This window comes from Salvia hispanica, chromosome 3 (genome assembly GCF_029641045.1).
Source record: "Salvia hispanica isolate PSC_SH4W2 chromosome 3, Shi_PSC_v1, whole genome shotgun sequence".
NCBI classification, from domain to species: Eukaryota; Viridiplantae; Streptophyta; class Magnoliopsida; order Lamiales; family Lamiaceae; genus Salvia; species Salvia hispanica.
Window position 1 is genome coordinate 39,437,413 of NC_142694.1, and position 14,879 is coordinate 39,452,291.

A 14,879-nucleotide genomic window follows, 5' to 3' on the forward strand; every position below is an offset into this window, starting at 1 on the left:
CACACACATATATAACTGAAAACCCATAACTTTCAGCAATAGCGAGGCGAAACGCACACGTGTCCATGTTCTGGAACCTTTCCATGCACCATTATTCCCCTAGCCCTGCTCCCTTGCTCCCTCCCCTACTGCACCCGCCCTCACATGGCGCTCTCCCATTGGCCAATCCCCTCCCCACCAATCACACCCCTCCCTCCCCTCCCCCTCATATTCCCAACACCTGTCACTCCTTTCCTTCACCAACTTTCCTCCTTCCTCTCCGCTTTTTTCCTCCGATTTCCAATTTTCCACATGATCGCCGTAAATTGACGAATTCTAGCTCCATCGATGCGCCGCTGGACGGATAGATCCGTTGATAGTAATAATCCGACTGTTCTGAGCCGGATAATGCTCCGATTCCGGCCGATCGCGCCGAAGCCGGCCGGCGAGGACGCCGGATCCGCCGCGCCGGATCCGGCGAAGCGAGATCTCGCCGGCAGGAGGGTGAAACGGAAGTACGTCAGGATTCGTAAGCGGAGGTGTAATAAGAGCAAGGTTCCGGAGGGAGGAAATCCGCCGTCGCCGCCGGAGAGATCCGCCGTCGACGACGCTCCGCCGCCGCAGAAGCGAGCGGTCACTCTCCAGCTCCTCGGAGATGGATCTGGAGGCGGTGAGAGCGAGATGAGGTGGAGAGATCTGGATGGAGGAGGGCGGAGGAAAGCGGATCTGAGCGGTTACGGAGGCGGATCTGTGATAGCGACGTGGATCGTGGTGGAAGGCGTGACGGTGACGGAGAAGTTGACGGAGTTAGGGTTAGGATTTTCGGATGAGGAGAGGATTCACAATCTGGAGAGGGACACGTGTCCTGGATTCATATCGGATCACACGAACAACGTGATCTGGATGAACGCCGCGTATAAGAGAATGGTGGCCGCGGACGACGAAGCCGGCGCCGCGGAGGCGGAGAAGAAGGGGGTTTTGGTGTGGCTGGTGGTGAAGGAGGATTTGCCCCATTTTTGCCCCTCGTTTGCATGCAGAGTTAGGGTCACTCAACAGAACGGCCAGGGGCAAAAGTGGAATAAAATTGTGCCGTGCGATGTTTGGAGAATGGAATTTGCCGGATTTGCATGGAAATTGGACGTCAATACCGCCCTCAGTTTAGGCTTCTGAGGATTTTTCCAGGTGATTTAACAATTAATTTCTCTAATTCATAACATAAATCTATTTTTCTAATTTAGTCTTTAATTATCTGCCACTTATCCTGATTGACTTCATTTGCTCATACATGATACTTATCCAGAAAAAGAAAAAAAATTCATATCATTTGCTTTTCAATAACACTTCACATCAACCCTTTCTATTATTCCTTTTATGTGTATATGATTAAATGTGACAAAATATTCTAATAAACAGTTGATTCCAAAAGCACACACATTCAAGTAAATCTTTGCATAAGTCCAGAAGGGGCATATTTCACATAACAAACCTAAATTTCATATAAAGTCAAAACCCCACCTTTTTTATATTAAAAAAAAAAAATACATATATCAGGATTAACCTAAACTTTAGCTTAGTTAAAAATGATATTCATATCATTGGATGCTTTTGCACTTAGTTGGTATTGTTATAGTCCTAACTTTTCTATCTCCATAAAAAATATTCATATACTATTTCATTTATATACAGTAATCTATAATATATTAACTTCAACATATTCAACTAATCAATTTTCCACCACATATAGTCCAATATTTTTACAAATAATTAGTATGATTTATAGTTTAACCCTATGACTAGCATGGGTCTCTTTCTTCACTCCATCACTGTATATTTACCTATGTGTCTTATCTCTTCCTTCTCTCATAATGCCATCACGATATATTAGTTACGTGTCTTAAAACTCGTGGACTATCTCTTTCTTCTCTCTTAATACCTTCACGATATATTAGCTACGTGTCTTATAACTCGTACAAATAATCCTTTCGTCACTAATAATAGCACCACAATATATTTACCTATGTGTCTTAAAACTCGTACGACTATCCCTTTCTTCACTAATAACAATAGCACCATGGTATATTTACCTATGTGTCTTCACACTCGTACTACTACCCCTTTCTTCTCTCATAATAGCATCACGATATCTTTACCTATGTGTCTTATAACTCGTACGACTATCCCCTTCTTTACTAATAATAACATCACGATATATTTACATAGATGTCATAAAACTCGTACAACTATCCCCTTCTTCACTAATAATAGCACCATGATACATTTACATATGTGTCTTAAAACTCGTACGACTATCCCTTTCTTTTCACTCATAGTAGCACCAAGATATATTTACCTACGCATCATAAAACTCGTATGACTATATCCCTTTCTTTTCACTCATAAATAGCACCAAGATATATTTACCTACGCGTCATAAAACTCGTACGACTATCCCTTTCTTCACTAATAATATCACCATGATATATTTACCAATGTGACTTAAAACTCGTGAGACTATCTTTTGTGGACATGAGGTCTTTTCTTGAGTTCCAAAAAATGGTGTAAGAATATTTCTTAGGAATAATCCAAAATTTAAAGTGCAATTATTTGGAAGTAAGAATTACATTCATGATCTTCATTACACAAGATGTTTAAGAGTACAATAATTCTTCTTCCGAGATAGTTTTATCGTTTGTCCTGTGCCCATGCATGCTTTGCATGAAACATGAACAATAGTGATATAAATATATACAGTATCATAATTGTAGATATTTAAGAGCATGAAACTAACAAAATGTTCATGGTCGAAAACACAAAATTTGGACAACCAAAATCTACTACTCAAAAAACAAAAAATATTACTAGTTTCTCTTAAAACTCTTCAATATCTTGTTATTTATTTTTTTATTTTATTTTTGCATGCATGCATGTATCTATCTGGTACGTAGAAACTTTTACCCTTATATTAATACTTTTTATATGTTACTACTACAATAATGTTGTTTTTTAATGCTTATGTAGATCCTGCATGAACTATATTGCTTGTTTACTTCTTGCATGGGAAACTTTTCTATGTGAAAATTAGGGAAAAATTTAAGCTTGGAATAATATAATATTCCCTTAATAGTTATGTTCATGTTTTGTTGTTTTGTTTCAGTTTGAGGATAGGCTAAATTAATTACGTACTTAGTAACTAAATCAACACATTTAATATCTTTTACTCCACTTTATTCTTTATTCAATTAACTATTTACTTTCACTCTTACTTTATTTTGTTCATTTATCTACTTTATTCTCTTTTTATTTAACTCACTAAATATCGTTTTATCTCGATTTTTTAAACAGTCAGGCGATGGTGTAGTTTGTAGCTGAGCGATGACCAAGATACACCGTTGCAAGAGTAAGTTGTAAATAAGCCTTTGTTCTGCTAAAGCAGTGTGTGTATGTAAAATACGCAAAGGTTGTTATTGTAATATTATCCTTTGAGAGGATTATTATTATGAAAAAGGTTAGGATAATGCAATGACAATGACTTGAAATGTATCTTAGTGAAATGCCAAACCGGCTCATTTCACTTTATTTGCTTCTTCTTTGAGTTCAAAGGCCATTCACTAATTTACAACTATCTATGTTGAGTTGCATCATCTATTGCAGGATTGTGTACAATGAACGAATGGTCGTATGTCTGATCGAAATCTAAAATATAGTACTCCTTTCGTTCCATTTGCATTGAAGCATTTTTTTAGCTCAAAGATTACTAAATAAATAAATAATGAGTTAAGTGGATTAACAATAGTATAGAAAATTGATTTTAATATGTGATTATTTAATTCTATATTTTTTTTTCAAAGTATTACGTGGAAATGTTTTCGATTACGATAAGGCAATCTTACCAGCCAAAATGCTGACTTGTTGGCTCTACCCAATGAGAACTGTCGGTTCTTATCTAGATTTGACAAAGCTATTTATAATTATATTTCAATAAAAATGAAAATATTATGATTGTAAATTTGAAAGTTCCACGTAGAGACGCAAGAGAGTTACTCATTTTATTATTTTATATTGTTAGCAACTCAGCTACTATATATAATGGCCTTGTGATTGGTTATCAAACCTTTATAAAGGCTTTATACTAAATGATTTTTTTTATAGAGCATTAAGTTTGAAGGGGAAAAATCATAGAAATTCCTAAGTAATACTACTAATACTTTTTCCTTTTAAATTATTCGGTTCATATTCCTTTCCATAATGGTTTAATCTAAATAATTCGTTTATTCATTTGGCAAAATTGATTTTATTTTATATTTCATATCCTCTACTCTATTCTCTATTCACTTAAATCCTTAAACATTAGTACTTCTAAATCTTGTGTAATTTTTAAAATTCTTTTGGCAATATTAAATTTTATAATATTCCATAATCATCTACTAGTACTTTATCTCTCTATTCACTTAAATCTTCAGATAGTACTACTTTTTAAAATCTTGTGTAAAAGCATGGATTGTAGAAAGTAGAAATTAATCAGGAGGCTTTATCAATACAAAATTCACATCCAAAATTACTATTCCCTCCGTTTTATAGTTATGGAGACGTTTCTTTTCGATACGGAGATTAAGAAAAATTGTGTTATGTGAGTTAAGTAAAGGGAGAATAAAGTGGAAAATAAAAAAAAGTCGAAAAATGAAGAGAGGAAAATGTAAGAGAAAATAAAGTAGATGTAGAAAAATGTTTTTATTTTTATTAAAAAGAAAAATGATTCTATTATTACTATAGAGCGTACCAAAATAATAAAATAATTTTATTACTATAGAACGGAGGGAGTAAAATTTGAATCGAAGCATAACAAGTTACTAAAATATCCAACCTACTTTGGACACATATAGTCCGACAAGACGTCACCCAACAACTAACATCCACGTGTAATGGGGAGATCTGTAATGGAGTAATGTGACATTAAATTAAACAATAATTTAGTAGATATCATTATTATCTTAAATAGATGCCACGCGGCGAATGAATCTTTAAAGTACCTTTCACTATCATTTTTGTTTACCCAAACTATTACAAGTGCTTTGCCATGTGTCCGTCTTCCAATTGGTCAGTTTCTTACAGCCAATCCAATATTTCTCTCATCTAGATACGATGTCTTTTAATGGACCCACAAATATCTACTACATCCACCTAATTAAAATATCAAGAAAATTATTAGAGCATCTCCATCGTAGGACGTCGCGGAAGTTCTATCCGACGTCAGCCATTGTGGAGCAAAAGGTCGGACACGCCCATCCCATTAGCCCGTCGGATGTCCTCGGATATCCTCGCGACGTCCGCCATTGTGGAGGGGGTCGGACGTCCGAGTTAAAATTTAATTTTTTTTTTGAAACTCTATAAATACGGTTAAATTTCATAAATTTGAAACATATAAATTGAATAATTGTGATTTTATTTTATTGCGGGAAGTCCTAGTGGAAGTCCTATATTGTGCAGTAGGATGGAAAGTCCTAGTGGGAAGTCCTAGTGACGTGGCAAGAGGTTTTTGTGAGAAGTCCTAGTGAAAGTCCTAGTGGGAAGGGCGCCACCGGAGATGCTATTAAGTAAAAATTTGCTAGAGAATCATACTAATACAACTAGTACAGTTTATGAGGTTGTTTCAAAACAAGATCAATTGGAAAAAAAATACTCCCTCCGTCCACAAAAAAATAGAGCAATTTGTGTATGACACGAGTTTTAATGCAGAATTGGTAAAGTAAGAGAGAAGGGAAAAAAGTACTCCCTCCGTCCCCGATTAAGAGTCACACTTTTTCATTTCGGTCTGTTCCCAATTAAGAGTCACACTTCATTTTTACCATAAATAGTAAGTAGGTCCCACATTCCACTAACTCAATTCACTCACATTTTATTATAAAACCAATATAAAAAAATGGATCTCACATTCCACTAACTTTTTCAATCAACTTTTCTTTACATTTCTTAAAACCCGTGCCCGGTCAAAGTGTGACTCTTAATAGGGGACGAAGGGAGTACTTTAGAGAGAAGTAGAAAAAGTAAGTGAGAAGTAGTGTTAGTGAAATAATGTGTAGGGTTATTATTTGTTGAAAACTTTTCTTAAATGAATATACTCTATTTTTTATGGACGACCAAAATTAGTAATTGTTCTCTATTTTTTGTGAATAGAGGGAGTATAAAGTTTTGATCTACTCATGTTTATCATACGACAAGAAAATAAGGTTAATGTGTAAGTGTTGTAAATCAATCGAACGGCGATAGTTTATGTTATGAATAGACGAAATCGTTTAACTCCATCGGCAGTGACATCAACGTATGATTTCTCAAGTTTTATACTATTATACATAATTTCACAAAAAAAAAAAGTTAGTCGTTGAATGATTGCTAAAAGTTCAATATTCATAACTTTTTTTGACTGGTTTTTAAAATTGCAGAACATATCGAAATTTGACCAAATCTGCTAAATTAAAATTAGAAACTAGAAAGTAACTTGATTAATATAGTCACTCATTTTTTATTTATTTTTTGGTTTATAATCAGGTTATTCATCACCGGGCTTAAAAACTAATTCGTCTATTTATTTATAGATATTTCAGGTTGGAATAACTGGTTCAAGAATTTGCAGCTATTTATCCGATGTCAATAATCGATTCTCTAGCTTAAGAATGATTGAGTTCTTGTTAATGATTGAGTTCTTGTTATCACTAATCATTGATTGGTATGATATTCAATTAATAGATTCAAACAAAGAACTTTTTCGTACTTGGGCCTAAGAGAGAGTGGGCTGCAAAAATTATTAATGAAAGCCCATAAGATTGAAGGGCCAATATGTGGATTTAATGTGTCCAATAAGAGAAAATATGTTACATACACTTAAGCCGCATCGTCGAATAAAATTTATAGAGCCTAAGCTTTTTTTAATTAGTTATGAAGGGCTATAGATAATTATAACAATAATAGTAATGAGTTATTATCTAAAAAGAATTAATCTAGGGGCTATAGCCTGTATGATACAAAACAATAAAAATCCTAATATTTGTACTAATTGATTTTTTTAATTAGGAGGCTATAATAGTGAGAAAAATACGGAGCTACATATAAATTATCTTTTTCTTAAAAAAGAAATTTCTGTCTCTCTTTTGACATGGAAAAATAACCCAACAAAGTTGTCACAGCTTTCCGGTGAAAAAGTTTACTCCCTCCATTCACCAATACAAGGCCAATTCTGTTTGGGCACGAGTTTTATGAAATGCAATAGAAATTAAATGGAAAATGTTAGTGGAAAGTGAGTCCTACTTGTATACTTCTAGAACTTTATAAAAAACTGAAAAAAATTTTATGCTAATTGCACTTCTCATTTTAGTTCATAAATTTAGTATTAAATAATTAGTGTAATTAAATTAGTCTTTTACGCGCAATAAGAGAACATTACAATCTTAATAATCAAATACTCCAATTTTTACTTAAAATAGAAACAATAAAAGTAATTTGGGACTAGCAGAAACAAAAATTGCGCGTAGCTAGCATCTGATGAACGTAGTATACTATTTTATTGGACCATTAGTGGATTTCCTCACAAATCCAAGAGAGAGAGATTTATTATTTTGGGACATTTCTTAAACATCAACAACTACAAGTCGTGAGGTTTTTATTTAATCCTATTTTCTCCTCTAATCATCAGTCAACTATGGAGGCTGATCAAACTCCAATCTATGGCAAGAACGATGATGTAAGTCATGTTTCATAGAAATAGAAATAGAAATAGAAATGATTGTTCCTTCAAATTCTAAAAAGAAATGTAAAATTGCAGGCGGATGAGCGGCTGGCCGAGCAGAGGGCGATCGACGATTGGCTCCCGATCACCTCCTCCCGGACAGCTAAATGGTGGTTCTCGGCTTTCCACAACGTTACCGCCATGGTTGGCGCGGGAGTTCTCAGCCTCCCCTACGCCATGTCCCAACTCGGATGGTAACGACGGCGATGATGATGGCAACGACTAAGCTGTTTCTTATCTAGTTTTTGAATATGGCTGTTTGTTAACTATATTGTGTATTTATCATCTTTTGCTCTTTTTGGTATGTTTTGTTAAAATTTCTTAAACTTTATTGGCCAGTTCTTGGTTTTGAGCATTTTTATACTTATAATTGTTAGCTAGTTTTTGTATTGTGTACATATCTATTTTGATGTGCTGCGTTAATCTTTTGTTATTTGGAATATCATCGCTTTTGTGAGCTTTGCTTGTCACTTCATGGCATTGAGCATTTTTACACTCATCACGAACGACGATAATTTCCTTTGGTTGTTAATCTTCTGTTGTTTGGATTCTCATGGTTTTTGGTTGACTCTACTCGCTGGTTCTTGGATTTCAACATTTTTTTAATCTTTTATTATTCGAATTGTCACTATTTTTGGTGGACTCTGCTCGCCAGTTCATAGCTTTGACCATTTTGGCACTGATGATCAGGGGCCCGGGCGTCTTTTTCCTAACGCTCTCCTGGCTCGTGACGCTCTACTCGCTGTGGCAGATGGTGGAGATGCACGAGCTCGTGCCAGGGAGACGCTTTGACCGATACCACGAGCTCGGGCAGCACGCCTTCGGCCAGAAGCTGGGCCTCTGGATCATTGTCCCCATCCAGCTCGTAGTCCTCGCAGGACTGAACATTGTTTACCTCATCACCGGCGGCACGTCCCTCCAAAACTTCCATCATTTGGTTTGTCCCGGATGCAATAAACTTAGCCTCACTTATTGCATACTCATCTTTTCGTCGGTTCACTTCATCCTCTCCCAGCTCCCCAGCTTCAACTCCATCTCCGGTGTCTCCCTCGCCGCTGCCGTCATGTCCATAAGGTACACAACAACTCAACCTACAGTAGCTATGCTTTTTTTACTCACAAAATTTGAACATGTTTTTAATTTGGTTTTAGTGTAAACCTAAAAATAGGTATTTTTTACTTAAAACCCAAAAATGAAGCTGGTTTTGGAGTACCATTGGAGCTAATTACGTATCCCCTTTTAGGTTTTAGTATACCATTGGGGATGGTCTAACACTAAGAAATCATGTTTGAGTCCACTCTGACTGCAAATTCGAATCCACTTTATTTATAGCATTAAGATCTCAGGTTCGGGTCCACTTTGATCTCATAGGCTTCTCTCATGGGATAAATTTTCCTATTTGACCTGTACATTAATACCTAAATTCAAAGATCTCAAATTCGAATCCACTTTGTTGCAGTTATTCGACGGTGGCATGGGGAGCTTCGATCGAGAGAGGAGTTCAAGAGAAAGTGGAGTATGGTTACAGATCTACGATGCCCGGAAGCATGTTTGACTTCTTCAACGCGCTTGGGAGCGTGGCGTTCGCCTACGGAGGGCACAACGTGGTGATGGAGATCCAAGCTACTATGCCATCCACACCACAGAACCCTTCGAGGAGACCTATGTGGAAGGGGGTTATCGTCGCTTACATCATCGTCGCCTTATGCTACTTCCCTGTTGCTATAATTGGATTCTGGGTTTTTGGTAATAAAGTCGATGAAAACATCCTCACAACTTTGAACAAACCTAGATGGCTCATTGCCATGGCTAACATGTTTGTTGTCATTCATCTTGTTGGAAGCTATCAGGTTAGTTACGTCTCAATCAGTGTTATTTTGTGAATTAAGTTAAAAAAGAATAAAATAAATTCGATCTAAGAAATACATTAAAAAGAAAATATATCAAATAAAGTGTGACAAAGGAAATATTTAGTATCATATGATTAAAATTGGAGTGATATATATGTGCAGTTATATGCAATGCCAGTTTTTGACATGATAGAAGCTTTGCTAACAAAGAAGCTCAAGTTGAAGCCAACTTGGTATATGCGATTTATCTCAAGGAATAGTTATGTTGGTGAGTTTTATTTTTATGATAAACTACTCATCTTGTCTTGTTAATTTAATCCCTCCGTCTAAACTTAGAGTTTTAGATTGACTTGATACGAATTTTAAGGAATTAGTTTAATGTGCAATGACATAAATAAATACGTAATATTGTTCTTTAGTCATGGTACTATGTTACAATTTACACACATCCTAATACGAGAAGAGTAAGTTGTAGATTTTGGTATTGATGGTACAAAATCAATTTTGATGTTATTTTAACTAGAACGACTTTGTCTTTTTTTTTTTTTAATCATATTATGTTAAATACATCATAATTAGAGTCTTTGGAGGATTTTGGCTGAAGAAATGCATATTGAACGAGAAAAAAATGACTTCAAGACTTGCAATTTATTCGAATCAATGGTACACTGTACACACTCAGTTGTGATTGATCTCACTTTTATATACTCTGTTTTCTACTTCCTTCGTTCCGGCTAAGATGACACATTCCTTGGCCGACACGAGATTTTAGGAGTTATTAATTAATGTGTTTAATTGGAGAGAGAAAAAGTGGGTGTGGATATTAAAATAGAGAGAGAAAGAAAGATGAATATTTTAATAAGAGTAAGAAAAAGTGGTTGTGTGTATTAATTGGAGAGAGAAAGTTTCCAAAAAAAGGAAATGCGTGATTTTAGTTGAGACAAACTAACAAGGAAAACATGTCATCTTAAGTGGGACGGAGAGAGTAATAAAATACAAGTGGAATGCGACCTTTATATTAAGAGAAGTAGGTTGGGCCTTTTTAGTTCGTTAGAATCTATCAAAATGACAAAATAGAGACTTTTAAATTAGGACGAATGGATTGTTTATAGTATATAGTAATTTTTTTTACATGTGATGACTTTTGTATTGTTTTTTTTTTTCAGCTTTCACAACTTTTATTGCCATAACATTTCCCTTCTTCAATGCGCTTCTTGGATTTTTTGGAGGATTTGGATTTGCTCCAACCACATATTTTGTAAGATAATAACTCCTTATATAATTATAATTAAATTCACACCTAACTCCAAAGACGTGACATGATAATTTTTTAATATTTTTGCAGCTTCCTTGTATTGTATGGCTTAAGGTTCACAAGCCAAGAATGTTGACCTTCTCTTGGTTGGCCTCTTGGGTATGCATATTCATATCCAATTATTTAATTTCTTGAAATTTTCAATTTAATTAATTAATTTGGTTTGTGAAATTTCAGTTTTGCATAATATTTGGTGTCCTGTTGATGATAGTTGGACCAATTGGAGGGCTCAGGCAGGTTATTATTCAAGCTAAAGATTATAAATTCTACCATGATTTGGATGATTAACACTCCATAGCTATGTATGTGTAGTTTTCCATAAATTGGTTAAATTAATTACATTGTATTTTCTTAAATTGAAAAATGCTTGAAGGATAAGTCATATACCAGCTTCCTATGTCACTTTTATTGATGAGGTCAAATGTTGTACATCATAAAGATGACATATTTTCTATTATTTATATATTAAAATATTTAACTGATGAGTATGGCATGCAATAATAAATGGGAAGTCAACGTCCGATGTTATGAGAGTTAAGTTTGAAATATGATGTAAACATATTGACAAATCAAACAAAGAGTAGATTAATGTGAAGAAAGATTGTGGTTTTCCCGCAAAACTCGTAAGGCCACGTCTTGTGAGGGGAGCCAAGCTGGTTCCCTATTTTGGAGTGGGTCTAGTAATGTTGTTACACAAGCATCTATCATCCTACATTCCTACTCATCTCCATGTTATAACTAAAGGGGAGGAGGCGGCAACGGTAGAGGACGCGACTGGACGTGAAGCTTCATACATCGCTACTCCGCCTTACTTTCTTCATGCTGCCAACATTTTCATTTTAGGCTCAGATTGTAGCCTCTCAAAATGATTCTCCTAACTTTCAAATCACCCACCCCAAACCACTCAATTAACAATTTTTATTATTTAAATACTTGTGTACCTATAATCAATAAATTACGCTAGTGCACATGAAATAGTTTGCGATTAGGTCAACCTTGTGTCCTCATTTTTGAGCTACAATTTATAATACCAGTGAGAGAAGAATAATGGAGTAACATTTTTTCAGATTGTTTTCACATTTTTTTTTATCAATATATGAATTTAATTTGGATTTTTGGATTTAAAGTACTCCTATTAAACTAGTTTATTGAATTTAAAATTTATTAAATCATAAAATAAATCATTAATTTGAAAGAGGGTTTTAACTTTTTAACACGTAAATTAATTCTCCCCAAAATCACAGTGACGCCGATTCCACTAGTTGATGACCAAATCCGCCATTGTTTCCGATCAATTAGCTTGATCACCTCCACCCAATTCCCTTAGGGTGTACAAAATGACAGCCCTAATCTACCAGATCTTCTCCTCCACCGCGCTGCTAGCGCAGGGCCTCTACCACCTCATCTCCGCCACCCGAAACCACCTCAAATTCCCCGCCGATTACGCCGCCAAACCCTACCACCCCCTCCCCTTCCCCGCCGCATTGGCCAATCACCACCGCTGGCGCCACCTCCAGCTCCACCTCGCCATCCTCTGCCTCCTAATCGCAATCGTCCACCACCTCCTCGCCTCCTCCGACGCCGATCCCCTCGTCAAAGGCCGCACCGCCGTCCACCTCTTCACCTCCCTCCACTCCGCCCTCCTCCTCTTCGCTTTCCTCCTCCTCGCCCTCGCGCTCCTCCTCCCCGACCTCCTCCCCCTCCCTCCCGATCTCTTCTTCGCCGCCGCCGCCGCGCTCTTCCTCCTCCAATTCTCCCTCCTCTCCTCCTCCGCCGCCGCGCAGACCTCCGATCTCCAGGCGAAATGCGACTCCACCGCCGCCGCCGTCGCCGCGCTCGCCTCCGCTTTGTGCCTCGCCCTCGCCTGCCACCCGAAGCTCTTCATCGCCGACGCCGCCCTCGGCGCCTCCTTCTGCCTGCAGGGGCTGTGGGCGCTGCAGACCGGGCTGTCGCTCTACGTCGACGCGTTCATCCCCGAGGGCTGCCACAAGCTGCTGGATGTGGTGAGCGGCGTCGAGGGATCGACCAAGTGCGAATTGGATGACTCGAAGATGAGAGCCGCCGCGATTCTCGACCTAGTTTTTGTGCTTCACGTCGTGCTCGTGCTTGTTATCTTCCTTGCGGTGTACACTGTTGTTGCGAAGACGCTCGGCGTCCGTACCAGATTCGGATCGTATGAAGCGTTGCCGAATACTTCACTGGATGCGAATCACATCCAATTGAAATCCATGGCCGGCACTCAGGCGTAGTCAATTTAGGTACCAATTCTCTCTCTTCTTATTGTTTCCCCTAATTTCACGATTACTATGGATTGTAGAGGGGAAATTTGAGCTTGTTCTGTGGTGTGAAGATATGATTATCCTGATTTTTGTTTGGGCATAAGTGTTAGGGCCTACATTTGATGTCTGCTAAATGCTTTCTGGTTGCTTCTAATTTACTCAATGATGATGTATTGTGTGGTTGTGGGACATCGTATGCTTGAAGATTTGTATCTATGTTGATTAGTTACTTGGATTACTTGTTCTTGTTTGGTCTCTGATAACCTCATTGCTTTACCTCATTACTGACTTAGCCTTGAAGTCCTAACAGAGAGTGACATATCATGAAAGGAGGATGGGTCGTTCTATTGTATATAACTACATAGTATGCATTAAATGAACGCTGCGTTTAGTGCATTTAGCTCCTTATTTAACCAAGACAAAGCAATGCATAGGTCTCTCGGAGGGAACCTCTTAGTGAAAGATTGTTAGGAGCACTTTGTCGAGCTTTGGGTCCTACGGGGTTTTATGGGGATCACTTATGTTTGTTCTTTGTTTTGTGGGGAGCGAGGGAAGGACTCTGGTGAAGAAATACAGAAGTGGTGCTAGATTAAGTGATTGTTTTTGTAATGCCCGGAAAATCCCTTCTTTTGCTTTGGATGCATAATCCTTCCTAATTCTTATCAACCTGGATGGTTATATGAAAAATTAACCATATTCTTGCAAGATGGCCAGTTTTTTAAGGTGTCGTTTGTGAAGAAAGGCAGACTGGGAAGATGGCCAGTGATACCGGGAAACAACCAGAATAGTCTGGTTATAAAGCCTCTTTAGTCATAGGGACGAAGTTGTTTCATTGGAATTCCGAGTGTGATTATGTCGGGGGGAAACTGCTTTTCGTTGTCAGTTCTCTATTGAGGGCAGTCATGAGTTAGAGTGAACGTGGTAAAGCATGGAAAGCTACTCTTGTTGGTTCGTTTCATTTCATGTTTGCAATTATATTAGACGTGGTAAAAATGATATACATGGCTATTGGTTTGCAATGCTGTATACGACCTCTATCGTTATCATCTGTCTGCTACATGTTAGTTCGGGATTACAACTCATGTCTTGTTACTGTCTGGGAACCAACAAACTGAAACACGACTCTTTGCCTCTGTTATTTCTTGTAATGGACGCCGTGGTGAATTGTGTTTGTAATTTAAGAATTTGGTGTTGAAATATTGTTGTGATGAATAATGCAGGTCAGGCTAGGCCATGAAACAGATTTGGTGCATTTCTGAGAGATGCTTTTGGAGGGGACCCAATTTCATGTAATGTATGATTGAGAGAAGCTCTGTTACACCCCTACCCAATACATTTTGTGCATGTATAGTTACAGTTTACATCATATTTTAGTTGATGATTTATGATGTTTCTGTTCATTCTCTATCCAACAAATTAGTATAGATTTTGAGTAAATGTACATTTTAAAGACTATCTTCATCAGTGACCATGTATCACACTAAATCAATTTTAAATAAACAATCAAACTATTTATAAATTGAAAAGATAAAGAATTCCATAATCCTTTTGTGGGACAAAAAGACTCATTCTTTACTCAATGGGTTTGACTATGTAACTTTGTTACATGGTGACATATTTGAAAATTAAAAAATGATGACTCATATTAATAAAATTTTGAAAGAAAAGGATGGGCTCAT

At 37.1% G+C, this 14,879-nt stretch overlaps 3 protein-coding genes across 5 annotated transcripts; all 3 read left to right on the forward strand.

The window, feature by feature from the left end:
- Positions 1–233: 233 nt before the first annotated feature.
- On the forward strand, positions 234–3,591 carry LOC125211960 (uncharacterized). Its single transcript, XM_048111936.2, has 2 exons — positions 234–1,161; positions 3,322–3,591. The coding sequence occupies exon 1, from the start codon at positions 328–330 to the stop codon at positions 1,147–1,149; it is 822 nt and encodes a 273-aa protein (XP_047967893.1). The 5' UTR covers positions 234–327; the 3' UTR covers positions 1,150–1,161; positions 3,322–3,591.
- Positions 3,592–7,530: 3,939 nt separating this feature from the next.
- On the forward strand, positions 7,531–11,403 carry LOC148930750 (lysine histidine transporter 1-like). The gene is made up of 8 exons (XM_089068434.1): positions 7,531–7,711; positions 7,793–7,950; positions 8,447–8,830; positions 9,216–9,606; positions 9,769–9,874; positions 10,773–10,864; positions 10,952–11,020; positions 11,099–11,403. Exons 1-8 carry the CDS (start codon positions 7,670–7,672, stop codon positions 11,207–11,209), a joined length of 1,353 nt encoding a protein of 450 aa, XP_088924560.1. The 5' UTR covers positions 7,531–7,669; the 3' UTR covers positions 11,210–11,403.
- Positions 11,404–11,461: 58 nt separating this feature from the next.
- Positions 11,462–14,600, forward strand: LOC125217079 (uncharacterized). 3 transcript variants are annotated; one of them, XR_016137114.1, is made up of 2 exons: positions 11,462–14,148; positions 14,421–14,600. XR_016137114.1 is itself a non-coding variant. In XM_048118902.2 (2 exons), the coding sequence occupies exon 1, from the start codon at positions 12,259–12,261 to the stop codon at positions 13,168–13,170; it is 912 nt and encodes a 303-aa protein (XP_047974859.1). In that variant the 5' UTR covers positions 11,463–12,258; the 3' UTR covers positions 13,171–13,179; positions 14,421–14,600. The 3 variants fall into 3 exon arrangements, 1 of the variants encoding a protein (XP_047974859.1); XR_016137115.1 differs by having other exon boundaries at positions 11,462–14,121; XM_048118902.2 differs by having other exon boundaries at positions 11,463–13,179.
- Positions 14,601–14,879: the final 279 nt, after the last annotated feature.

Bases quoted from the DNA above. Each gene is read 5' to 3' on its own strand.
- LOC125211960 (XM_048111936.2), top strand. From the start codon at position 328: ATGCGCCGCTGGACGGATAGATCCGTTGATAGTAATAATCCGACTGTT.
- LOC148930750 (XM_089068434.1), top strand. From the start codon at position 7,670: ATGGAGGCTGATCAAACTCCAATCTATGGCAAGAACGATGAT. The intron at 7,951-8,446 runs GTAACGACGGCG...ACTGATGATCAG, and splicing joins GCCATGTCCCAACTCGGATG to GGGCCCGGGCGTCTTTTTCC. The intron at 8,831-9,215 runs GTACACAACAAC...ACTTTGTTGCAG, and splicing joins GCTGCCGTCATGTCCATAAG to TTATTCGACGGTGGCATGGG.
- LOC125217079 (XM_048118902.2), top strand. From the start codon at position 12,259: ATGACAGCCCTAATCTACCAGATCTTCTCCTCCACCGCGCTGCTAGCG.